At 38.3% G+C, this 25,495-nt stretch overlaps 1 protein-coding gene across 2 annotated transcripts in view; it reads left to right on the forward strand.

Annotated features, from left to right (window-relative positions):
• Positions 1–25,495, forward strand: part of TNNI3K (TNNI3 interacting kinase) — a 58,884-nt gene that overhangs the window by 30,516 nt on the left and 2,873 nt on the right. The window contains exons 18-24 of one of the 2 annotated variants that reach the window (XM_082765960.1): positions 5,011–5,063; positions 6,478–6,530; positions 7,718–7,850; positions 11,460–11,569; positions 18,072–18,131; positions 20,289–20,458; positions 23,542–23,621. In XM_082765960.1, the coding sequence (XP_082622086.1) occupies positions 5,011–5,063; positions 6,478–6,530; positions 7,718–7,850; positions 11,460–11,569; positions 18,072–18,131; positions 20,289–20,458; positions 23,542–23,621 (659 nt within the window). The remainder of the gene's footprint in view (positions 1–5,010; positions 5,064–6,477; positions 6,531–7,717; positions 7,851–11,459; positions 11,570–18,071; positions 18,132–20,288; positions 20,459–23,541; positions 23,622–25,495) is intronic. The other variant, XM_082765961.1, reaches the window with a different exon arrangement.

The following is a 25,495-nucleotide window of genomic DNA, read 5'->3' on the forward strand; positions in this document are numbered from 1 at the left end:
AGAGATCCACAGTATAAGAAAATTCAGAGGTAATGTCACATGCTTACAAATTGTGCATTGCACCTCCCTCTAGTGACCAGCCTGCATATAAACCTAGATCAGGACTGTGGAAACTCCGTCTGAACTAGTTTCTACCAAAGAAGTTGGGGGGGGGGAGGAAGGAGGGGGACCTTTTGTTTTCTGTAATGCATGAATTTTATTGCAATTCCCCCTGGGAATGTTCATTCTGATACGTGGTGTTTGCTAGTTGAAGAATGTAAGCTTCTAGGGTTTATTGTAATTTATACCATGTGCCAGCATAGAGGGTAAAGGCAGACTGGAACACTTTAACCATTATGTATTATTTAGGTATTTACAGGTGTGCAGGAAACAGTCTTTTTACTTGCACAGCACATTACGAAATATCTTATTTCCATCTTAATTTTCTTAATTCAGGACAAAAACAAAAGTTGAAAAATTCCCCAAATACCTGGCTTTATTTTCTAGCCTGCTGTTGGAAATTAGTTTATTTGAAAGACCTTTAGGTTTAATTTTCCTGGTGACATCAACCTGGTCTCTATACTATCAACTTCCTTGAAATGTCTCTGTTATAAATGAAGTCTCATCTCAATCTGAATTTAGTAATATTTATAAAAGAAATATTTAAAAGCTATAAAAGGCGAGTAAACAGCGCTGGCTGTGAGGGGAGTCTACGCTCCACCAACATGCACACACGAACATCAAACCTTCTAAATATATAGAACATTGCTTTACATACTAAACGCGAGTATGCCTATACATACGCACAATCAGGAAAGGTAACAAACTTGTTATTAACAAATTATTATAACTTGTTATTAACAAGTTATATAACTTGTTATATAACAAACTTCTTGTTATTGCTGTGTTGTTGTTGTGTTCTTCCTAGGAAGTTGTATGAGTTAGGTTTTGAGAAGGTGACAAAACTTTTGGAGTATTTTTTAATCCGGCATCCTCTCTGTGTAAGTAAGATTGCATGAAATACTGTATGCATTCTGCATGAGCCTTCAGTACTTTCTGACCAGAGTCAATTAGAGGAAGTTTGTTTCCCAGATCATTGCGATAACACATCTGTTGCAGATATTACTGAGTTACGAACTTAATGCATATGCTGGGCACATGTAACAGGGCAAGCTAAAAGCCTTTCAGAAAGGTGTACATTTCAGTAATGTAGGCTACGCTATAACCATTTAGATGGTTGTGCCAGTTCAGTCAAAAAGTCTTTTGACCCCTTCAGTGTAGTTGTCTCACCAATGAGGAACACATCTTCTTGTTTCAAAACATATCATCTGGATCAGCCACATTTCTTAAACTGAGTCAAGAATTCAGAGGGGTTGAATGTCCTTTGTTATGTAGAAGGTTGGAGTAGTCCCTAAAGACTTTAATCTGTAAATGCAAATATTAGTAGCCATTTCAGGATTGTTTCATTTTCTTTTTCCTGAATCCTCATCCAGTTGTGTTATAAATGTCACATTGTAAATTGGCTTCTGTCATTTCTCTTGAGGAGTTTGTTGTAGAGAAAAACCCCATCTCTGAGTAAATAATTAATATGTTAGTTACATTTGATTAATTAAAATTATCTACAATTCTTTTGTTCTGAAATTATACATTAACATTGATATGCCACCATCATGACCAACAAGCAGGACAGGAATATAAAATACAAGTGGTAGATTTTTTCAATTTCTATTCTTTGTCATGGCAAATCACAGCTCAGCACAGATTTAAATTTTCTACCAAGTTACAAGCAACTGAAATAGGATTACCAATGAGGTAATGTTTCTTAACACTTCTACAACTGAAAGAAGTTATCTGAAGCTTCCAAATAACATTATGGACAAGTTATTAAGTGCTACATCAAGCTGTTTTGCCAGAGAATCAGACTCTGGCAAACAAGCCCCTTTAGGCTCACTTGGGAAAGTAGTGAATGGACTGCAATTCTCTTGTTAGGTTTGAGCTCAAAAATAAGCAGAAACACTGCCAAGAATTGAACTGCCCTGCTGCTAACCTTCAAAAGTCAAAATGCTCCATAAGCTAATAGACATGCAGCTGGAACAAGATGCAACTGTACACGAATACAAGATCCTCACTTCCTCATTAGAGGACTGGTTTCTCAACTGAGGCAAGACCATAGAGAAGAAAGCAGGCAGAGCAGTGGCAGAAACAATACTGCTTGTTGGAGCAAAGAGTGGACACTGCAAGGATTATCAGTAAAAATACTTCCTCAGCTAAAAAGTAAAAAATAGAAAAAGCAGAACTCTCATTTTGGCCAGTTATTTTAGAGTTCTTTTTCCACAAAATACATGTACTAATAGATTAATTTTTCAGAAAATTAATGCTTAGCAAATTTTGTTGTTTCACTAATAAGTGACAAGGAAAGCAGCACGGAAAGTAATGATATATGATGCCCCTTCTGGGCTCTGCTCCAGAGGTGAGTGGAGATTGTTGCAGGCCTAGCCAGATTCCCTAGACTTCTTTGCTCAAACAAGAGCAACACACATTAAAAGTTATGTTTCATTTGTTATAAACACATTAAAAGTTTTGTTTAATTTGTTATAAATCAATGTGTGCTGTAATCGATAGCTATTTGTCAACTCAAACTGGGATGTACAGTAGAAACAAGAGGTTACAGCTATTTGGATTCTTTGTAGTACCCTTTTAGCAACTATAGAACTCAGATTGCTTCCAAGTCCCCAATATATTAATTGAATTCAAGTTGCAGTGGAAATGCCACATAAATAGGGATGTTTTTTTTCCACTGTAAGTTCCTACAGAGCCAGAATTTCTTCCTCAGTGCAACCCCATGTTAAAAATCCCTGACCCAGTTGCAGACGAGCTGGTACAGCCACATCAAGCACCAGCTCATGCTCCTTCCACATGAAAATACCAATCCTGAGCTAAAAACAGCATTTGTATGTTGTCTTGGCAGTCTACTGAGAAAATGTACCCCTACCTATAAGGAAGGCCAATGAGTCCAGGCAGAGCATCCCTCCAGTGCAGATGTTCAGTTTTCAAGGCTGGTAACTTCTGTCTAGAACTGCATTCTTCTTTACAGAGACCTACAGCAAACTCTCAAAAGCTGTCCTTTCCACACTTCTGAGTTTAACGTCTTGTATGAGTGAGGCTTGTGCTTTTGAGAATCCGAGCGCTGTGAGCTGCTGAAGTCTGTTTTTGATGCACTCCTTAAAGACTTGTTCTAGATAAATCATAGCTCACTTCTAAGATGTTTTTTTTTTCATCTTGAGAGTTCCTCAACACTAAAACTGTCCTAAAACTTACAAATACCGTACAAAAAAAAAAAATAAAATAAATGAAATGAAATGAAATGAAATGAAATGAAATGAAATGAAATAATAAAATAAAATAAAATAAAATAAAATAAAATAAAATAAAATAAAATAAAATAAAATAAAATAGTGATGTGGCTGTTTACAAGTGGCATTCCTTCCCATCCCACTAGTTTACTGAACATTCTTCACTTAGTTACTTTAACTGGGAAAAAGAAATCACTCAAATCAGCAGCTGCAATGCTGACCTCATTTTCAAACCCTAACGTAAGAGATGAGACAAGTAAGTAATATGCTGAAACTGCTACTAAATTGTTACTGCTAAATAGACGAAATGATAAAAACACAGATCTTAGATTCTGGGTTCTTTACATCTTCTGATCCACCTGTCCTTTGTGATCCTTTGATACTGTCTTCCTTAACTGAACTAAAGATGAATACCTTTAGGGAGCATTAAACTGTGGACTAGTAGATTCCCTGTGAGTTAGCAAACAAGGACAATATCACTCAGAAAACAAAAATGTCCTTTTACAATTGAATCTACTCTGCATCTTCAGAAGTCAGAAGTTTCTACATTTCCTATTGGTATCATCTAGTTTTGTTTGTTTGTTTGTTTGTTTGTTTTTTGTTTGTTTTTTCTATTCAGTGCAAGTCCTTGGATAAAGTGTCTCAAAATGAGAATTCTTTCCCAAGGATAATGCTCTTTTTTTTTTTTTTTTTTTTTTTTTTTTTGGTCTCCTCTCTCATTTAAATCTATCAAGGAGAAAAAGTATAATAAATGTTCTTTTGGTTCTAATTTAATCGGAACATCTCACAGCATCAGTGTTAGAATTACACTATTTTGCTTTAATTCTGTTTTCAGTTCTCCTGCCTGACTGCTCATAAGATGACACTTGTATAAAAAGATTAAGAAATATTTATAGCCTTGTGTAGAAATCTTCTTGTATCTGTTGTTTTTTTTTTCATACTTGTAAGTTTATTTTTTGAAATCTTCTAATTGACAGGATGGATACATATGTAGGGTTATGTTTCCTTACAGATATCCATTTCCATCTCTGTCTTTGAACAAATAATATGTAAATAAAGCTGAATTTTCTTCACATTACCCTCAATAAATGGATTTAAACCACCACACAAATCTCCTAATTCAACTCGTCAGTTCTAGTAGTTTTAAGATAAATCCACTCAGGCTTAACTCTAAGCTTCCAAATAGATCTCTGCCAACAGTCAGTTAAAGTTCTCGTTATCCAATCCTTTACATTCACTGAGGCTTGCAGTTGCTATGGTTTCAAAGATTTCAGTAAAACTAAAACACTTCTCTATGTGCCAGCACAACTAATTAGCTTAGATAAATAATTTCTCTGATCTCAGGTGCCCTGACAGATAAGTCATACAAGTGCTGACCAAACACAAGTTTTCCTGCATTTATTTCCTCCTCTCTAACTCCAGAAACTGGGGCAAAGATTTATATTGAGATACCTAATATATGTCTAACATATAAACATCATATTTTCCTGTGATTTCCTGCTGTCCTCAATTCATTTAGCAGAAATGTGCTAAATGACTTAAGTTAAGTGTCTTAAGTGACTTAAAGTCATCAAGATTTTAGCTATAAATCAAAAACTGTAAACTTTTCAGCATCTGTAAGACACTATTAAACAATTATCTATAATAAATATTTTTCTTTTTTTTTTTTTTTTTCCAGTCATAATATTCTTCTATATGAGGATGGACATGCAGTTGTTGCTGATTTTGGAGGTAAAGAGTTCTTATGATAAATCTATAAACTAACTTAAAATTCTCTAAAACTAAATATGTGCTGACAAAGGAAATGTTAAGGAAGTTTGTTCTTCGTTTTGTTATTATGAAAGGAGAGAAAAGGACCCATTTTAAGGATGATAATGCCCCTATTTTGTGTCTCGGCCAAGTTAGAGGTTGCTGTGGAGTACTCCACTGTATATGTGAGAAGAAAACCCAGATGACAGTGAGATGGGTGCATCTCAGTTTGAATAAGTTTTAGGGGTGGGTTAGAGAAAACTAAGTGAATGCCTCTAGTAGAAGACATGTCCTCCTCTTCCAAGACAAGTGCTCAGAATCTGAGGACAGTGTTGTGTATCAGTCTGTTGCTGTTAGCAGCCAAACTCCAGGGCTTTCATTTTACTTAAAATAGCAGAATGTAGTTCGAAATAATAAAGAACTACTCCATAGTCCATAACTTCAATTATGGACTTGGCATTTTCTATTCAAAATAAAACTAAGCTATATTTTATGAATCTGTATCTTGTGCGTTGTCTTGGTGTTTATCAGTCAAGCTGCACAAGAATGTGTTCATGTTGGTGCAAGAATGGAGTTTGGGGAGCTGGTTTTGACGTAGCTCCTGAAGAACTACTTCACCTGAGACATGGCCATTGTTACTGCACAGTATCACCACAGATGTGATCACTAGAGATGCATGGATATCAGCTTAACACAGGAGTGTGGTGTAGCATGATATTATCTGTGAGGGACACAGTGCTGACCCAGACTTGCTGTTATTGAGCTTGCTGGAGCAAGGAGATAGCACAAGGCCTGGACCACATGGGAATGCCTCCTTGTCTGGAGTGTTGCTGAAAGTACTCCTGTTCATATAGATGAAAGTATAAGTGTATTTTTCTGATATGTCAAAGGCATCTGAAGTCCCGCTTGGGAACTTATTTATGTATCACAAAATAGAGCACACACTACTTTCACTGTATTAATGCAAGATCTTGTCACTTCTAGGTGTGCTGCTTTTCTGACATTAAATAAGACTGACAAGCTTCTTTGGGACTGAATGTCAATGCAATATTCAGTTACTGTTTGCTGTAAATCTAGATACACTGATATTGACCAGTACAAATAAATGTGAGGTTCCAAATTCTGAACTGGATCCTCAGTTGTTATAAACTGCTATTAATGACAACAGACCTATGTAGATTTATACCAATGCCGAATTTGGCAGGCAGGTTTGAGACACCTCATTGTCTCTATGCACCCTTGTTGAATATCTGCCATCACAATTTGCCTGGATTTTCAAAACCCCAGTGCTATTAAAAAATACTTTTTACCAAGAATTTATAGTTATTACTATTTATAATAAGGCTGTTATTTATAGTGGCTCGACAGTAAAACTTTTTTTTTCCGTGTGTTTCAGAATCAAGATTTTTGCAGTCCCTGGATGAAGACAACATGACAAAACAACCTGGGGTTTGTTTCTTGTTTTGTTTCACATAGTTTGTATAAAACATACAGGCAAGCTCAGTTTACGAGAAAATTATATTAGAAATGTCATTTTTTGATGGATTAGATGAAATGGTATAGTGTTATATCTCTTTTTATATTTTTTCATTTAGGCCTCTTTACTAGCAGAGATTAGTGAATACAAAATATATTTTCTTAATCTGCAGCAGAAGACAATTTTATAAGGCTCTTCCTTGGGTTCTAGTGCCCCCAAAATCCTTAGTAAAACATATTTTTTTCTATCCACCCTTCCCAACTCATATACATACATTGGTGGCAGGTGGTCCCTATTTCTAATGAGAAGTTAGTTATTTGACACTTATTTTCTTTCAGAATTCTTTTCTCCATTTCAGGCATATTGTTAAGAAAGACAGCTTTTATAAGACTGCATTGTCTTTACAGGTTTTAGTCCAAGTGCATTCTGTGTATCACTCTGTGGTCATGAGGCTTTCCATCATCATAATGACTAATTGTGGAATGCTAAGGCTGGGGTTCAACACTCATCTTTTCAACCAGTTGCTACGTGCACTCAGTGTGGAGTACCTACTACTGCTCTAGGCCTGGGTCTTGTCAGGCTTTGATGATCTCTTGCTGAGAAGGGCTGGTTTGTAAAGAGAGAAAGGTTAGTGAGGTGCCAACAATTGGCAAAGAGACCCTGCACTCATCACTCCAGTGAAAGGGTGATTGCTTGTGAAGCAGTCTCAGAATTGTGCTTCTGCAGAGAGTAGTTAAGATCCCAGAGGGGGCACTAACCCAACACAGCGGACATCAGTTTTTCCCTTTGCCAGCTAGAGTAGTGTTTAACTGGTATTAGATGGCAAGCTCAGACCTTATACTGTGGTCTTCAGACTATGTAAAGTTGAGTGTTTTGTTTTTATTCTAGCAATAATCTCTTCCTTAAAGCTTGTTCGCTGTCTCTATAGGGTTGAAGCATATACCATACTAATGCTGTTATGTATCATGTGAAAAAATTTACTGCCTGAATTTTGCATGCTATGGTGAAAACTTTTCCCAGCAAACTTACCAGTTGTTTTATTGAGCAATGGAGGCAAGGAAATAACAAAAGAAAAGAAAAATAACAATACAACTAGAGGAAAAGAGACATGCATGAGGAAGTAAACTCTCTTAATGTATACTTGATGTTTCGTATGCAGAACTTACGCTGGATGGCCCCTGAAGTGTTCACTCAGTGTACAAGATACACCATAAAAGCTGATGTTTTCAGCTATGCTTTGTGTCTCTGGGAGCTGCTAACAGGTGAAATTCCATTTGCTCACCTAAAACCAGGTAAGATGCTCAGTGAGTTAATGTTTAAAGATCCAGTTACACTGCAAGATATTATTTTACTAAAAATTACCATTAAGTGTTAAAACTCAGCGAAAGGCATAGAACTACCCCACTATAATGCCATATACTACGTATTTTTATCATTCTATATTAGAGGGTTTTGACCTCCCGTGACATCAACACCAGCCTTTCCAGTTTGTCCTCCTATGGCATGGGGTCGATTTGTGACCATGCTGTTATGCAGCTCCCTCCACACAGGCAGAAGGAAGAACCTCACTGATGTATTTTACTCCAGCAACTGAAAAACTTGTGGAAATTGGGGGATTTTTTTGTTTGTGTTAAGCGGTTTTGGGTACAATGAATACAGTTGCTGCGGGAACAGATGTGCAACATTTGTCAGATGGCTTTCAGGCAGAATTTTTTGATGTTTGGAGAAAGCATGGCCAATGGCAGCATTCTGACCTTTAAAAAGGTGAGTTTCTCTTCATACAAGTGTTTGTGCCCAAGCAGAATATATATATTTGTAATTTTGTATGTATACATGTTCTGTAAAAAGCAACTTTGAAGGTGCTGTATCATTTGTAATATGTATAAAACTCCTACATTTACAACATATGTTTATATAATGTCTATTCAGTTAAAAACAAATCCCATATTTTTATCAAAGTATGTATTGCAAGGTGAGGAATAACAGGACAGTTTTTAGGAAGAAAGTCTCATATCTGTAAAACACTGTCATTCTAATTATGCATCAATGACTTTTTTTTTTCTTTTTTTTTTTATTGTTACCTTTGTGCAGGCTTAGAGGTCCAGGAAGCCATTCTTGTGAAGTTCATTGTCATAATTAAGTGTTGAAAGTAATGCATGATTATAAAATATCATGCTAACAGAATCTCACCCGTTTAAATGGATGTATTATCACATTAAAAGCAATTCCATCTACCCTACTGAACCTAGTACGATATCCAATTCTGTTAATGTGTACTATATACTGAATAAAATACCTATTCATCAGTTCTTTACCTGATGAAAATGAATAAACATTTTTATATTGGCTTGTAGTTACTCTGACCCAGAAGAATGGTAGATGAAACAGCCAGTCAAAAACAGAAAATATTCAGAGGATGAAGGCTATTACACAGGAGAGCTGAAAAGCATCACTAAGTTCAGAATTTGGGGCACCACCCAAAACCTTTTTGATTCATATTTGAGAAGAACAGATTCTTGTCAATCTGAAGTATTTTTTAAAAGATGTCATCAAATCATAGAATCATAGAATATCCAAACTGCAAGGAACCCACAAGTATCATCAAGTCCAAATCCTGGGTCCCCAAAGGACCACCCAAAAAAAAAAAAAAAAAAACAAATCAGAAATCAGACCATGTGTCTGAGAGCATTGTCTAAACGCTTCCTGAACTCTGGCAGGCTTAGTGCCATGACAACATCCCTGTGGAGTCTGTTCCAGTGCCTGATAAACCTTTCAGTGAAAAACCTTTTCCTGATATCCATCCTGAACCTCCCCTGTTGCATCTTTAAGCTATTCCCTCAGGTCCTGTCGCTGGTCACCAGAGAGAAGAGCTCAGTGCCTGCCTCGTGAGGAAGCTGTAAACCACGATGAGGTCTCCCCTCAATTGCCTCTTCTCCAGGCTGAACAACCCAAGTGACTTCAGCCGCTCCTCATACATCTTCTCCTCTAGGCCCTTCACCATCTTTGTAGCCCTTCTCTGGACACTCTCCAAGTTTAATGTCCTTCTTGTATTTCTTGTCTTCTGTGGTGCCCAGAACTGCACACAGTACTTGAGGTGAGGCCGCACCAGTGCAGAGTCGAGTGGGACAATCACCTCCCTCGACCGACTGGCAATGCTGTGCTTGATGCACCCCAGGATGCAGTTGGCCTTCCTGGCTGCCAGGGCACACTGCTGGCTCATGTTCAGCTTGCTGTTGATCAAAAGCCCCAGATTCCTTTCTGTGGTGCTGCTCTTCAGACTCTTGTCTCCCAGTCTGTCAGTATAACCAGTGTTGCACCTTCCCAGGTGCAGAATCTGGCACTTGATTGCCCAACTCTCTAATTTGTCCAGCAAACTTGCTCAAAAAATTTTCAAGTCCCTCATCCAAATCACTTAGGAAAACATTGAAGAGGACTGGTTCTAAAATGGAGCACTGGGGAATTCCACCAGTGACGTGTTGCCCGCTTGATGTAACCCCATTTACAAGAACCCTCTGTGCCTGACCCATCAGCCAAGCATTCACCCATCTTATTATGCTTTTAACTAAATGTGCTCTGATGGTTTTGTCCAGAAGGGTACTGTGAAAAATGTTATTGAAAGCTTTTCTGAAATCTAGAAAGATTACATCGACTGGCATCCTTTTGTCAACTAGCTGGGTAATCTTGTTGTAAAAGGAAATTAGGTTTGTTAGGCATGACCTTCCCCTGGTGAACCCATGTTGGCTCAGATGAATGACCACACTGGCCTTTAGTCGTCAGCAGAAGTTCTGATGACTTTGGCATAAGATTTTACCAATAGGTAATATATCACATACCTTTGGTGAAAATAAATGGGGGGTGGAGGAGGGAGCATTTTTCATTGCAGTTTTATTTTGGTTTCCATTTGCCTTCTCTTTTCATGGCATCTGATAGGCAAAATATTAATCCAATAGTATCTGATTCATACTTTCCAAACCTCATCAGAGTGCAGTCAAAATTAGGCTGTGTGGCTGTGTTTGCCTCTTCTGTCCACATATAGTTACAATACCACAGGATTTATCTGATATTATTTGCATTCTGAAATATCATTACAGTCAAAAATTGCAACGAGAACAGAGAATGGATGACATTCCTATGACAAAGACTGTGATGAGAATGGAATATGGTTAAAAAATACATTATTGTTACAATTTTGTGATTGCAATCTTATGGTTCTACGCATGTTCCATAGCTCTGATCTCATATCATTTTAAAGTGCCAGGCAAACAAAGGACTTTACTTAGCTTTTGAAACTTGTTCAAAATACATTTGTTTTCACTTGAAAACATTTTGCTTAAAACGAATGGAAGGGACTAGCCATGTGTTTGGATTCAGTAAATGTGTTATCACAATTGGGAAAATATTTTGGCAGTTTTATGTTGGTCTGTAGGGGCTATAGCTTATAAAATGATATGCAATAGACTTTTACTAATGAAACGCTTTGAGTTAATTTTAGTAATAGAATGTAATAGAACTAACCACAGCTTATTTTAAGATATCTGAGTTGTTACCAATTTATCTGCAACTGGATTATACGTTATCCTGTCTTAATAATTAAGAGAATAATTTATTTAATTAAAAAAAAAAAAAAAAAAAAAAAAAAAAAAAAAAAGTTAACTCATTCTTTCTTAGGGATGACCCTGAACTAGATTGTCTTTCTATTCAGGGCCATGGGTGGTCTTAGCTATCTTTAAAAGTGGTATGGATTTGAAAGCCTCTTTAAGCCACAAGTTTTATCCACAGGTGTGGTGGCTGTGGACTTTTGTGCCTGGGGTGTACAGCAGTAGCAGGTAGTCTGTGCCTTCCCTAGAAACACCTGTAACACCTGGATGCTCACATCTCTCTGTTGGGCTGTTCCCTTGCAGCAGCAGCAGCAGCAGACATGGCATACCACCACATTCGCCCACCCATCGGGTACTCCATCCCCAAGCCCATCTCTGCCCTACTGATGAGAGGCTGGAATGCCTGCCCTGAGGTGAGTGCCCCGGCTCCACACAGCTGGAGAGGTAGCAGGACAAGAGGTACAGACACTTACGCCAGCCATTTGTCTGACTTCACAGGGCTTCCCCAAACGCACCGATTAGTGTGAGAAGTGCCACTGCAGATAGCTCTGGGACAGATAATGATGAATGCTGAGAAATACAGAAACACAGAATAGTTGGTGAATTGATGAGGAAAGCAAATGGTTATTTAGACATTCAATGAAATTTTGAGTAATTACGTTATAAAACTTTGATTGTGACTTATACTGAGTGGAAAAATATTTTCTGCTCTCAGACTTCTGTAGACTTTTTCTATGAATTACTGACTTTTCTCCACATCAAAAGTGAAATTTGCATCATCAGAAAGAGGAGCCAAGGTACTGTGGAAGTGTATAAGCTTATATTTTTCTACCATGCCCTGAGGTTTTTTCCATGATACACTGAAAAGACACTAGCAAAAGAGTTGTACAGAAGACAGCAGGTCCTGAATACAATCAGAAGTCCCCTCCCTAGCCTTTCTGGTAGTCCCCCTTCTAGGAACAGATGGGGATAGGACACACAGAGAAATTATGAAAATTCTTGTTTCTAGGGCTACTTTCTTCATGGCAGTTGCTTTCAGCTCATAACACACAAAATTTCTCACTCTTTTGTGTTCTTAAGTTGCTATGAAGACAAACTCTAGATTCTATTTTTCTTCTCTCAAACAGAGCATAGTAAGGCTAATGAAGATGCATTGCCTGGGCCTAGAGACCAGTCCTAGTAAGGTGATATTGTAGCAATGCATTTTCAGAACCTTGGGTTTTGAAGTTGAACTAAGAATTTTTTGGATCTGCTCAGAACTTCTAATATGCAAAACTCTGGGTTCCAGGCAGCATCTCTAGCTAATTGTTTGAATGGAAGAGCACTTGTCCTGTAGACAGGGCCAAATACTTGTCCTGTAGAGAGGGTCCCTGCCACCTTAGGAATGGAATGGATATGTGTGCTTTATGATGGAAGAAGACCAGAAATCTTAGTAAGCTATGTGAATTTAAGATAAAATTTAACAGATGCTGGTAAATAAATAAATAGTATTTTCGATTAAGCAAACATTAGTAAATCACAGTGATGTTTTAAGTACTGCAGCTTGTACATTAAAGAGAATAGATGTGAGTTCCAGCATTGTAAATGTGAATTTTTACATTAAATTAAATTGATGCTGTATGTTTCAGGTCACAGGCATCAATTGTTGTTCTGGTCAGTTAACATTTCCTGTTTTATCTTTTTCTTGCTTGTATTCTGTGTTGTACTGCTTGGCTCTGACAGAACCAGATGTTTGTTGTCTGATTCTTATCATTACTGAGACCACTATGCAATTAATTGAGTAAAATTATTTGAGCTGAATTACCTTTAATTTTTTTCTGATTGTTTAATCAAATACTTCTTTATAGTTTTTGACTTGCTGAAATTTCCCACCACAATAATGCTAATAACTTTCAGGAAGGCTGGGAAAGTTTGTCTGTAGTTTTGAAAAAAAGAAAAAGAGCTCTGTCATTTTCATTTTTTCCTCACTCTTTTGCCTCTGAAGGTGATATGTAAGCATATTCAGCAGATGGTGGGTACAATATAGCTTTTGTAGCAGAGTTTTATCTTCATTTATTCTGCAAAGAATTAAAGGCACCTGATTATCTGCCTCAAAACTGCTATCTTTGAATTCTGACAAGTCTATGTTCTTTCAGTGTCATTTCAGCTGCCTTGAGTACACTGTTATCTTGATAAGTCTGATTGTTTTGAAAGTCTTGCAAATCCTGAATGCCTTCTGTATGCACATCACTGTTAATTTGAAGACTGGTAATACTGTCCAGTAATATATTTCCATTTTCACTAGAACTGGGAATACTGGCTGTACTAGGTGTAACTTAGCAGTGGTTTGGTTTTGTTTTGTTTTGTTTTTTATAGTGTTGGTATGTTTTGCTTTTCACATTATCTAAAACTTCTAGTTAATTTTCTGTTTTGGTAATGAGGAGTATTGGCGTGTCTGAAAAATATTTTCAACTATATTTTCATTAAGTGCCACCATATTTTCTCTTTTCTGTAATTTGATTCCATCTTCTCCAGTATTATCAGTCCATGCAGGTTATCTACAATATCAATTTCTTCTTTCTTCTACTTAACTGCTAGTTAACCAGAGGACTCAAGAATGAACTTGGTGACTCTTAACTTTAACAGAGAACAGCATTCATTTCTGCTGAAACTGTGTCATACTTAACATAAACCTGGGCACAGCAACTGAATTATAGGGTTCAACAGGCAGGTTAGCCTCCTCATAAACATTTTCATGTGCTTCCCAAATCCTCAATGTTTCTGTTATAGTTCAGTTTTTGTTCTGGTTTGTATCTTCAAGGTTTTGGCTGAAGTGTGGTGTATTTATAAAAACTAGACCCATCTCTCTACCCAGGGCTAAAACAAGCCATGGCTTAAAATAGTAAATATGATGAACACTTTTTTCCTCTATTGATAACACTGGCAATTTTCAGATGGGATTCTGATTAATGCTGTTAGACACAAACCTCTGAAATGAGTTACAATTAATAATCTCTCCTTTATAATAGAAAGCAACTGTACTATGTAAAAATATGTGTTACATTTGCCGTAATTACTCTCTCTAGTAGCCCATGAGTATCCCTGCAGGATAGGAGTCTGATATAACATAGTTATTGTGGTAAAGTTGTTACTATGGCACTTCTCTCACATATTACAATTAAGATAGTTTTTTTAATAAGTGGAGAAGTTTGTCTGATTACCCAATTAACTCAATAGCAACAGCATTAAAGAAAATACAATGCGTGAGTATTCCCTTCTGAGAATATACAACAGTGGTTAAAGAAATACTGTTTTATGTTGGGTTTTACAACTATTGTTATTTCTGCACTAAAGGAAACATGAACTAACTAGTTCAAAGTAGTAGCCTTTAGTGCCACAGCAGGATTTAATGGTGCTTGAGACCATCCAGATACATGTCAGACAGACAGCAGTGACCCTTTACTAAACAGTTTTTAGATCTCTGTCCTTATTTTGAGCACAAAATCTTACAAAGCAGACTGATAACTAGAACGCTTCTGATGCCACATCCCGCCTGTATTTTCTGACTGGATGGATTATACACAGACCTGTGTATTTGCACATGACAATTCAGTTGCAACTATGAGAGTGTGTGGGCAACTGTTCTGGCTCATACCAGTCAGTATTGTCATTGTCTTACTGACAGTGTTATTGTTCTGATGTGTAGAGCACCAGAATAATGGGTTTTGTTTATAATATCTGGACTTTGACAGTGTTGTTTGGCGATAGAGAATGTCAAGCAGTCAGATGAGTGCCATCTCCATGAGGTTTTTCTCACAGAGGATTACAGAGATGGGTACATCCTGTAGGTCCTTTCTGTGCTTCTGTGTATCAGCCAGGCAAGTGACCCTGTGTCGATAATGCCATTTTTGCATACATAGCTGCAGCAATCACACACACATTTTTTGCATATTGCCATCAACTGTCTGAAAAGTCAAGAAAGATGCTCCAGAGACTAGGAATTCAGTTTGTTTATAAAATGTTCCATGAAGTGGGATAGCTACATCAGGAGACACATTGGACGAATGGGCTTTGGGTTTGGAAATATATTTTTTTTGTATGTTTGGTTTGCTGGTGCTATGCTGGCATTAAAGGACTTCACTTAACAAAATGGGAGTTTCAATATGGATGAATGGGAAGGGATTTTAGAACGTCTATAATTTTCTGATGTTACAGAAGCCTTGTTGAATATGCTGCTTCATATTTGAACCAGATACTGTGACTTTGAATTTCACACTGGAAGCAGAGTCCTGTATTTTTGCCCTTAAGTACCATTTTTAGTTAGCTTACCTTAGAAAGACAGGTTTTTGTGTTCCTAAACCTATCCTTGTTCTGGATACTTGAGAGCTTTCTCAACTGATTTAGTGGACTAAAGAACATGCTTAGGTGCTGTACCAAGGCAGTGGAAGAGGGAAGTTTGTGTAACTTTGGGCTACCAATTGCCTTCAGAGAGTTTTGCCCCCTTACTGTATTCCTGACTGGATACTTACCTAATATTTCATTTTGAGAATTGCAGATAAAATGTGTTGTATGTTCTGTGCATGGCATAGTTAGCTTATTTCATAGCTATTTTGTCTCATTTTCGTTAAAGTTTCCTGGATACTTGAATATGGTGTTGTCTTCCCATTTTATGAGCTAATGTTAGGATGGAATGGAGGGCGAGGGGGGCACTTTGTTTGTTTTTTCCATGTAACTATAAAGCATCTGCTAATAACCATCAGCAAGTAACTCACATTCTGTTTAGAGTTATTAATAAGATGTCATAGTAAATTGTTGACTTAAGCGAGCAGTATGTAATGAATAGAGTCACTGTATCTTGTTAGCATTTCCACAGCTCATTTAGCCCCAAATAAAAAGAAAACATCCTTTCAGAATTTTAATGCACTTTGCTGCTCATCAGTATAACTTGAACATCATTTAATCTTACTAATGTTACAGAGCTGCATGGCAGAATTATAAGGCAATTGATAGCTCAATCAGTCAGAGGATAACTTGAATTTTGCACAAAATGTGGGCAAAAACTTATTGAAATGAGCTTTTTTAAAAGGTGTTTTGCTACATAAAATTACTTTACTCTCAGTAACAAAGGTTTTGGATTACTTCTGAAGGCCTCAGAAAAATTTCAGGACAGCCTTAGGACAAAGAACATTACAATGCTAACACCTTCTAGTCAGCATTTGAAAGGTTTGCTGTACAGTCAACAGACTATCCTAAAACAGTGAATACAAATATGGAATACTGCTATAAAATCACTGCACAGCTTAAAAACCAGTTCTTCTAAAGTGTCTCCATTATACCATGTATGTACCTAGCATGTATAATAATCCTTGACTCAGTGATATCTTCTGAGCATAACACACAAGAAGAGGAACCGAATGCTATTAGTGAGCCACCATAACAAGTAGAATGAGTGAAATACCTAAATGGTAAAAAACATCACCATATAAATACCCATTTTGCAGAATTTCACTGTAGGTGCATAAACAAACATATTTCTCTATATATTTATTTAAAAGAGGGGTTATTTTTTAGGGGAAAATGGTTGAACTTTGGGGCTCAATGAGTGTTCACAGAATTCTCCTAGGTTAGCTTAGTTTAAAAACAAACAAACAAACAACATCAACAACAAAACTTAGGTAATAAAATGATGTCTATCTGGATGAATTTTGCTGAACATCTATGAAATGCCTCCAGATTGGAAGACTTATCCTTTTAATCATATTTAATTTCATTCAAGGTTCATCCCAACTGAAAGTTAGTTCCTATGTATCATGTCACTGTTTCCATTTATCGAGTACTTGAACATCTGCTTTCTGCACACTCCTGAAAATAGTTGTTTACAAAGGCAAATAGATGACTAGAAAAGAAAATTAGACTGGCTCTTAACCAGCATTTTCCATTAGATATTTTAATTTATAAGATTTAATGAGAATCAAAGTATTTGCCATAGAATCCGTGGCTTGGTTCAAATAAACATTGCTTTAGGTTTAGTGAGTAAAACTCTTATTTTAAAGGCACTGATCTGTTCTTCCATAGTCTCTGATGGGCTTTTGATCAAGTTCTGTTGAAGGTGGTAGAGCTTGTCACATGCAATAAATGAAGTATTTCTTAAACACTTTGTAGACTAAAGCTCAGTGATACTCTAATACTGCAAGAGAGGGGACTTAGGTACATGGTCAAATACCATTTTTATAATAAAATCCTTTATAAAGGGAGCCACTGAAATCATCTCACAATGAAGTTTCTGTCCAGTCATCACACAAGATCTCCTTTCTTCCCACCAGCCTTGCACCAGCTAAAGAAGAGGCAACTCTGAGAATTCCTTGACCCTGTGAAGGATACTGTGTTTGTAGGGAAGTTACTTGCATGGGAACATTTTGATAGGCACAAGTTATTCACAGCAGTGAATAACTACAGAAGTGAATAACTTACAGCAGTGAATAACTTATTGAAGCAACTTACTGAAGCCCAAGATTTCCATGAGATCACAGTATCTTTCCAAAGTAGTTCCTCCTTGTTGGTTTTGTTTGTTTGTTTGTTTGTTTTTATCTGTTTTTATCTCATTGCAACAGTTGGCATCATGTGACAGAAAGAACACCAATACTTCATTGTATTACTGAAATCTTATGACCTAATTATTATTAGTTCAAGACTAATTGTTACCGAAAAATAGAATAATGGAGTTAATGTTAAACACACAACTCTTAGTTTCATAGCTTTGTACTAAATCTGCAGTTTCCATCAGATTCACAAGCAGACTGAAAGCAATGCAATGAAAATCAAAGAAAAGGAAATGGAGGGGATTTGTGATTCCTCATATATCTGTTAGTCTTTTCAATCACAGAAGATGTCTCTTCTATTTTTAACACAGCTCTGCTTTTTCTATTGTATGCACAGGGAAGACCAGAATTTTCAGAAGTGGTCACAAAATTAGAAGAATGTCTGTGCAATATTGAGGTAAGGACCTTATTTCTACTGTGGTATATCTGTGTGTATGCAGTGTCATAAAAAAAAAATACAAATAAGGGAAGCAGCAGGTGCTGAGGGAATTGGTAGCTTTTGTCTGAAAGTGCTTGAGCTGCTTCATCTTGTTGCAAACCAACACATTGAATTTTTAAGGCACATTATCAGTAATGGTTTTCAGAGGTGTCAGAAGGAGCACCAGATATTGCTGTGAGTGTCAGCAACTACTCAGAGAGAGGAACGCTGATGAGAGAGTGCGACCAGTGGAGTGGAGGTGTGGTTCACATTAGTCCTTGGCGGGTTTTTTCCTCCCATTCATCAAACCCAAGTCTACTTGGTTTAAGAAGAAGAAAAGACAAACTGGACAAGACCCATGGAAGAAAGGTAAAAATACAAAACATAAGAAGGATGAATGCAAAGACAAATTCCTGCTCTGCCCTGTGGCTATGACATAAATGGATGTATCAGCATTCAGCCTGGTATAAAATAAGTGGTCAAACAGCAACTAAACTTGAATCAGGGTTGCAGTTCCTAAAATTATATTTTCTGTGTGCATGTGTATGTATGTATTTAAGAGTTTAAAAAATATAAATCCTTCCTTTTAAAATGTATCACTGCTCTTGAGCTTAAGGATCAGAAAGACACCCATAATCTACTGCATTTCTTCATGTTCTGACTATAGTTGGTTGCTCTACACATAGGTGGAAGCTTTTAAGTGCAAAAAATTGTGAAGCACTATATCACAAGAAACAGTGCCATCTCGTGGGACACATGACTTCTATGATACACAGGCAGCAGTGCATGCAGGAAGAAATCTGGATCAAGAGTTCACACACACACACACACAAATAAAAAATGCTTTATTTAGCTTTGGAGTTAGACTTAAGCTCCACTGTGTCCAGGGCAAAGCCTTGTTTCTGGGGAAAACTCTCCACTTCCCTCTAATTCCTGTTCTTCTTCTTCTTGCTCAGCAAATCATTTCTTCTCTTTTTAAATATCTCAGAATCCAGGCATGACAAGGACTTTTTGTGCCAGCAAGTCTATGGCCCTGCTGCTGCATACATGCATTTGTATATACACTGATTCGAAGATCGAAGCCGAAATTTCCTTAAGTGGTATATTCTTTATTGCAGTGCTGGATGCACGGGGGATCTTTCCACCTATCGTGCATGTCCGAAGTAACAAACCATCTCATATTTATACAGCAAAACAATGAATATTCTATTAGTGCCTATACATATTCATTACCTAAACCCACCTACTCTTGCTTCGTATGCTGATTAGCTTATCAGTCCTTGCGCTTGCGCAAAGCCTTCCAAGAATTGTGGGCCAGGGTCTTCAGGACGTGGGCAGTAGTCTTTGCTCATAATGCACTTTTCACCTTTTGCTTAAAAAATGCCAGATAGGATGAATCAGTTGTTTTCCAAGCTGAGTTGGCTTTTGGCCTAACTGAGGGTCGGCAGATAATGGGATGTCTCAGTTAACAAGACATAACAGAAGGTTGACTCAAGCTATCTCAAGTCTCAGCCTGACTGAGGGTTGACAGATAACGGGATGTTTCAATTAACAAGATGCTTCAACATAACAAAAGGTCGACAGATAACAAGATGTCATCTATTTTGTTCTCATTAATTTTTAACCACAAGATTTATTCTATCCTGAAGTGAGTCTATACTATATCAACACACATATTAATGTGCTAGCCTTGTATTCACATTGTCCCATCAGTCTGAACTCCTGAACTCGTGTCCTGAGATACTCAGACAGGACCACTCTGATCAGGCAGCACTGCCACCTTTCTGGTACAGGTGGGAAAGTCTCACACAATGGCTCCCACTAGGGAAGCAGCAATGCCTCCCAGCTGCACAGTGAATGCTCACAAGCCAAGTAACTTGCATCTGGGCTGAAGTTTATCTTATCTTCTTGAAAGTCATCCAATCCCAGCTTGAAAACTGCTGGCAATGATGAACCAACCACTTTGTTGGCAGGCAGCATCCAGCTGTCCTCCTCAGCTGTTCAAAGTCAGAAGGCATTGCTTTTTTCAGCCAAACATTAAGGAAATATGGGACACACAACTTGTGAGAGGACATATATGTATGAATGTAATGTAATAACAGTGCCTTTTGTGCTTTTTTTTTTTTTTTAATCCAGTTAATGTCTCCTGCCTCTAGCAACAGCAGTGGTTCTCTGTCTCCTTCCTCGTCTTCAGACTGTCTCGTTGCACGTGGAGGTCCTGGCCGTAGTCATGTTGCAGCATTACGTAGTCGTTTTGAGTTGGAATATGCTTTAAATGCAAGAGCTTATGCTGTCTGGTCACAGAGGTACGTTCCACACATTGCATGCTCAGGAGGGCTCTTACTCTGAAACAGAGAGAATCCTTCCCAGGGCGGTATGGCTCACTTGGCTCAGATGGGAGTTCTCTGTGGCAGGGATTGTCCCCCGCTACCAGGTGTGGCTGCATGGGAAGCAGGCAGTAGAAACACACCCTGGGGGATGCAGTACACAGCTGATCCACTGCCAGGGCCAGCCTGGGAAAGCACTTTTGCAGTCTTGTCTTCTCGTGTAGCTCCTCTAATATGGTGGTCTGGGTTATCTGAACTCTGAGGAAGCTGTCCTGCTGTCAAGACAACTGCTAACTAAGCATTTGCATTTTTCACAATGGATAACATCAAGATAGTGGAATGGCTGAGATAGAAAAGCGAAGTAATTGAACGGGTGTCATTTTTTAATACTGTGTTTCTCAATTCTGGATTTTAGTTTTCATTTTTTTTCATCTTGATCACAAATCATGATATGATCAAATGAATGATTTAATTAACACTGGCTAATGGTGTTGCACTAAGAGGAGCAAGCACCGCCAGGTGCTGTCATTCTGCAGGTGAAAGCATCCAGACTAAAAAGGAGATAGGCACAAACCAGGCTGTCCCAGCAGGTACCGTGGCAAGAAATACAAATGCAAAGTCCCTTTTCCTTTGGGAAGAGGAAGGGATCTCTGCCTCACAGAGCACTGCTGTAGCTGTTCCTACTGGGGCACATCTTAAAATTTGCATTTCATTCAGTTTATGCCCACAGAAGGATAAGAACTCCCAACATTTTCAATGCAAAGCAACATACTAGTTCTCTATACAACCACAACATTAAAGTTAATATCTGAGGCAGTCTACCCTACCACTCAGGAAGACCTGGCTTTGAGAGCAAATTTAGCAGTCTCCTGTCTCTGTCCCATGGGGACTGAGAGTACTATGAAAATGAAATGATCTCTTAATCTCTGCCAGAAGAGTTGTGCGCTTAGTCTAAACTTTACCCTTTAGCACCACTTAGCAGTCAGAAATATTAATAGCAGAGCAAGCCCTGCCCTTGTGGTTCATTCTTGGTAACAGGGATGTGGAAAGTCAGAAATACAGTCAGCTAAAATGAGGAGCTGGAGTAGAGGAGCATGGTAAATCAATCATTTCACTGTTTGGGGTCTCTGACAGAGAGGCAGATGGCAAACACCTGCAGACAGATGCTGAAAACTTCCATATAAAAATAAAAATCACACCTAAAATGTTATCTGGCAACATAAGATACCAGATGAATTTCTTTGCTTTGATGTACACTGCCTTGGCAGGACATGGAGGTGGGGACTGAGGTCAAGATGGAAAGAATGTGAACTAGCCTTTTATTGTCTATAAAGGACCAGATTTTGCTGTTAGGTGTAATAGATGCGCATGAAAGGAATAAGAAAATGGTGTATTTAGGTTACAGCATAGATACAAGAGAGAGAAAAGGGACACTTAAAAGTGCCTCTCTTGTCCTGTAATTCAGTGTTCTCAATACAGCACTGAGGCTTGTTAGCACACCAAAATGGGTTCTTCTGTAACCTCACCAGTTATTTAAAGTTGTATGCTTTTATCAGATGCTCTGCCATACAAACTAACAACATTCAAATCTATAAATAGCACCCAGGAAGGCTCATCCAGAGGCACAGCATTCAATGCAAAGGGAATGGCTTCCACTGCTTTAGTAGTTTTTCAATTATACAACACCCTGAGATGATTAATGAATTCACTTTCTAATGACAATGGTTTTTTAGGATTTCTTTTTTGTAAGTATAGGCATTTTCAGAGGGAATGGGCCCTATTTTTGTGTTTTTTCCCCAGCTGGACTGTTTTTCTTGGGCTGTCCCCCGTTTTATCTGCTGACAGCTTCGTGTCCTGTGCAGTATTGCACAGCATGCAACTCCATTCCACAGCAGCAACAACCCAACTAACAAAGTCTCCATCTACTATGGAGTTGAACAGCCCCAACACCAAACTTGTTTCTTGCCTTGTAACTTCAGTGCCAGTGTTTAGCAAATCTCCCTCCCTCGTGGCAACTGTTGCTACACACAAAGTAATGAGAGGTGGGCTGCGGTAGTCTCATACATGTAATGAGCTGGATGCAAGAGCAGCGCATTTTAATTGTCTGTCTAACAGGACAGCTTAGCATGCCAACTCATCACAGTATAGATGCTTTAACTGTTGATTTTCTACTTTACACCTTTAACATTCCCCACAGAGTCTGAGGACAACACCTGCAAAGTAATAATCTCTTTTTTAAGAAGCTCTCAAGTAACTGGCCAAGAAAAAAGAAAAAAAATCTGAACTCTTTGGCAGGAGGCTATGCCAGAGCTGCTTTTTAGACTGTACTTGAAGCTGCCTCAGATGACAAAATGTGTATACATACTTACATATATATATGTATATGGCATGGTGTGTGGTAATATTCCAAAAGAATTCCTTATCTGGGCTGAACACAGAAGCCATGCACCACGTCGCTCTGCCTGCTGTGGAACAGCCTGGGTGTGTGCAGACAGAGCCTCACTCATCCACTGGAGACAGCGTGCAGCAGTCAGGAGCTTTGTGGTTCAAAGCAAAGCACGCAGCACTGCCACTGCTGAACAAAAAGACTGGCTGCTGGTAGGAGAAAATCCTGTACTTCATAGCTCTTCAGGGTCAGAGATAAAGAACCTCTTGCCAGGACAGTGGTTTTGGTCAGTAACTCAAAGATAATTCAGTGATCTCCCTTGCCAGAAAAACCTACTTGCAGGAACCTGTTAGCAGGGATGCATAGAATACATCCTGGACTGATGCCTGGAGTTGCTTCTAAAATAGCAATGTACTAACAATTTTGAAGCCCTAAACAATATATCTGAGGGAAGTTACTTTGAAAATAAAAGCATTGTGGGCATGCATGTGGTTCATGTTCTTATTTCGCAGCTTTTTCTTGCTTTTGATTCACAGCAATTGCCAGTGGCTGAGCATCAAGATGATATACTTCATGTTACTGTCTTTTCTTTCCAAATTTCTAGAAATGTTTTTGTGGTCTGGAGATGTAATTTTATTAGTCTTATGTAAACTGATACCTCCTATCTAATTTGCAGCACTGGGCAACACCTTTCTCAGGGTCTTTCTTTGGATGACATGAGAAGAAACTTCCAGTATCCACCGATTGACAAAAATGGTGAGTTATTGCACAATACTCTTCTTAGTATCTTGCAGTGTTTAACCAGTGCAGAGCTACAGTCTCCTGCAGTATCAAAAAGCCTGATGAAAAAATTAATGTTCAATGCAGACTGCTAGTTACAGTCAGTGAGAGCTTGTGAGGTCTTACCCCATGCTCCATGCAGCTCTTTGCCACTTTCAATCTATTTGTGCACCAAGCTTTTTGGGAATGGGGTGTTCTGTTCTATCTGTGTGCATGAATCTGTGAATAAAGAGAAGATTGTGGTATTATAACTTCACCCCTCTCAGAGGACATCCTGTCATTCTGCTCCTCTCCAGAACAAATGTTCTGACTGCTTCTTCCTCTTGCCTTTCCTTCTTGCCTTTTCTTCTTGATTTTCCATCCTACTACATTTGAGCATGTTTTTATGCATTGCCACACAAAGAGCAATCTAGCATTTCCTAGCCCCTGTAAACTTTCTTGTTAAATAGATCTTGTTCATGTCTCATCTTGCAGGCAGCAACATGGGGTTCAGTTTCTTGTCCACCCTTTCTGAATGGCTCATGAGCTCACTACCGGCTTCTTTACAGTTTCCCAATCAAAGAGTAGTTTCATCTTAGAGCAACTTCTAGCCCAACAGCATAATTTATAAATACATCCTTAAAATAAAGAACATATGAAATGTAGTTGGCATTAGGATAGGTTGCCAGCTATTGGTTTTGAAAACTGGGTAGAGAACTTTTTTTACAAATACTTATATCAGATTTTAGCGTGTGACTGACAAAGGAGACAAACAAAAGTGGTGGGAGCCATGAGGCTGACATGGTAGAGAATGACAGCAGTATCTTCAGTGCCAAAGAGCAGAGCTGGACTTTGAAGACAACAGACTTCTGAGGACATTTGTACACTGTGGTCTCTGACAGCCAGGAGTTCCCACCAGGAAGGTGTTTGCTAGGATCAGGGGGTGTTATGTGCTATGTTTGATGTAAAGTCTTTGTTTCTCCCAGGCATACCTACTGAGTATGCGTGAGGAAAAATATGCTTTTCTCTGTGTTCCATGTGCTTTCATATGCTTTTCTCTGTGTTTGAATCACAACTGTGTTGAGCGGATCCATTGGTTGCATGATGCTGCTGTCCTCATTCAGTTTGCTGCTGCCAGCTAAGCTGTCCCCTGAGACACCCTCACCCCTTTCCTGTCATCTGTTGCCACTTTTCTGCTACTTTCCAACACATTTTGCCAACAAAACAATTTAGTGTTTCATTCTGCCTGAAGCACATATACATCCTATTTGTTATCTTTGTTGTCTTTCACTGGTCTCAATGTGTCTGTTGCACTACCTCCCCTCCTCTGAAATGAGCACACTGGATGAGAAAAATAAAAAAAACAGTCATATAAATATTTACTCAGTACAGTATTAAGAGCAGTGCTGATGCCATAACGAGCAGTGAGCTAATGACCTTTGAAACTGAAAAAAAAAGAACAAAAATGTTACTACTTTTCTTATAGTATCTATATTCTACATCTGCACAAAGCAGTTCCTCGGGGCACAGCTTTTATCATACACCCAGCAGCTGGACAATTTGAGGAAGAAGAAGCCAGGAACAAAACAGGGACTGTTCAGTGAACTCCTAGAGTAAGACCATCCAGGAAGGACTGGAGAGGGCCTCTCAAGTCTGCACTAGAAAAGGACAAAAGGGAATATGGGCTGGTCAGAAAAGAGACTGTCCATGGCTTCATTTTAACTGTGGAATTAAGGTGGGATTTCAGACTCCACTCACAAAACCTCAAGATTTATTTTTAAATATTCCTGTCCTTGAACCTGTTCAGGATCCTGGCTGATAGACACAACAGGACTGGAAAACTCCATGCTGTATACTTCATTTCATCAGGC

The sequence above is a fragment of the Aythya marila genome (assembly GCF_965140915.1).
Source record: "Aythya marila genome assembly, chromosome: 8".
Taxonomy (NCBI): Eukaryota; Metazoa; Chordata; class Aves; order Anseriformes; family Anatidae; genus Aythya; species Aythya marila.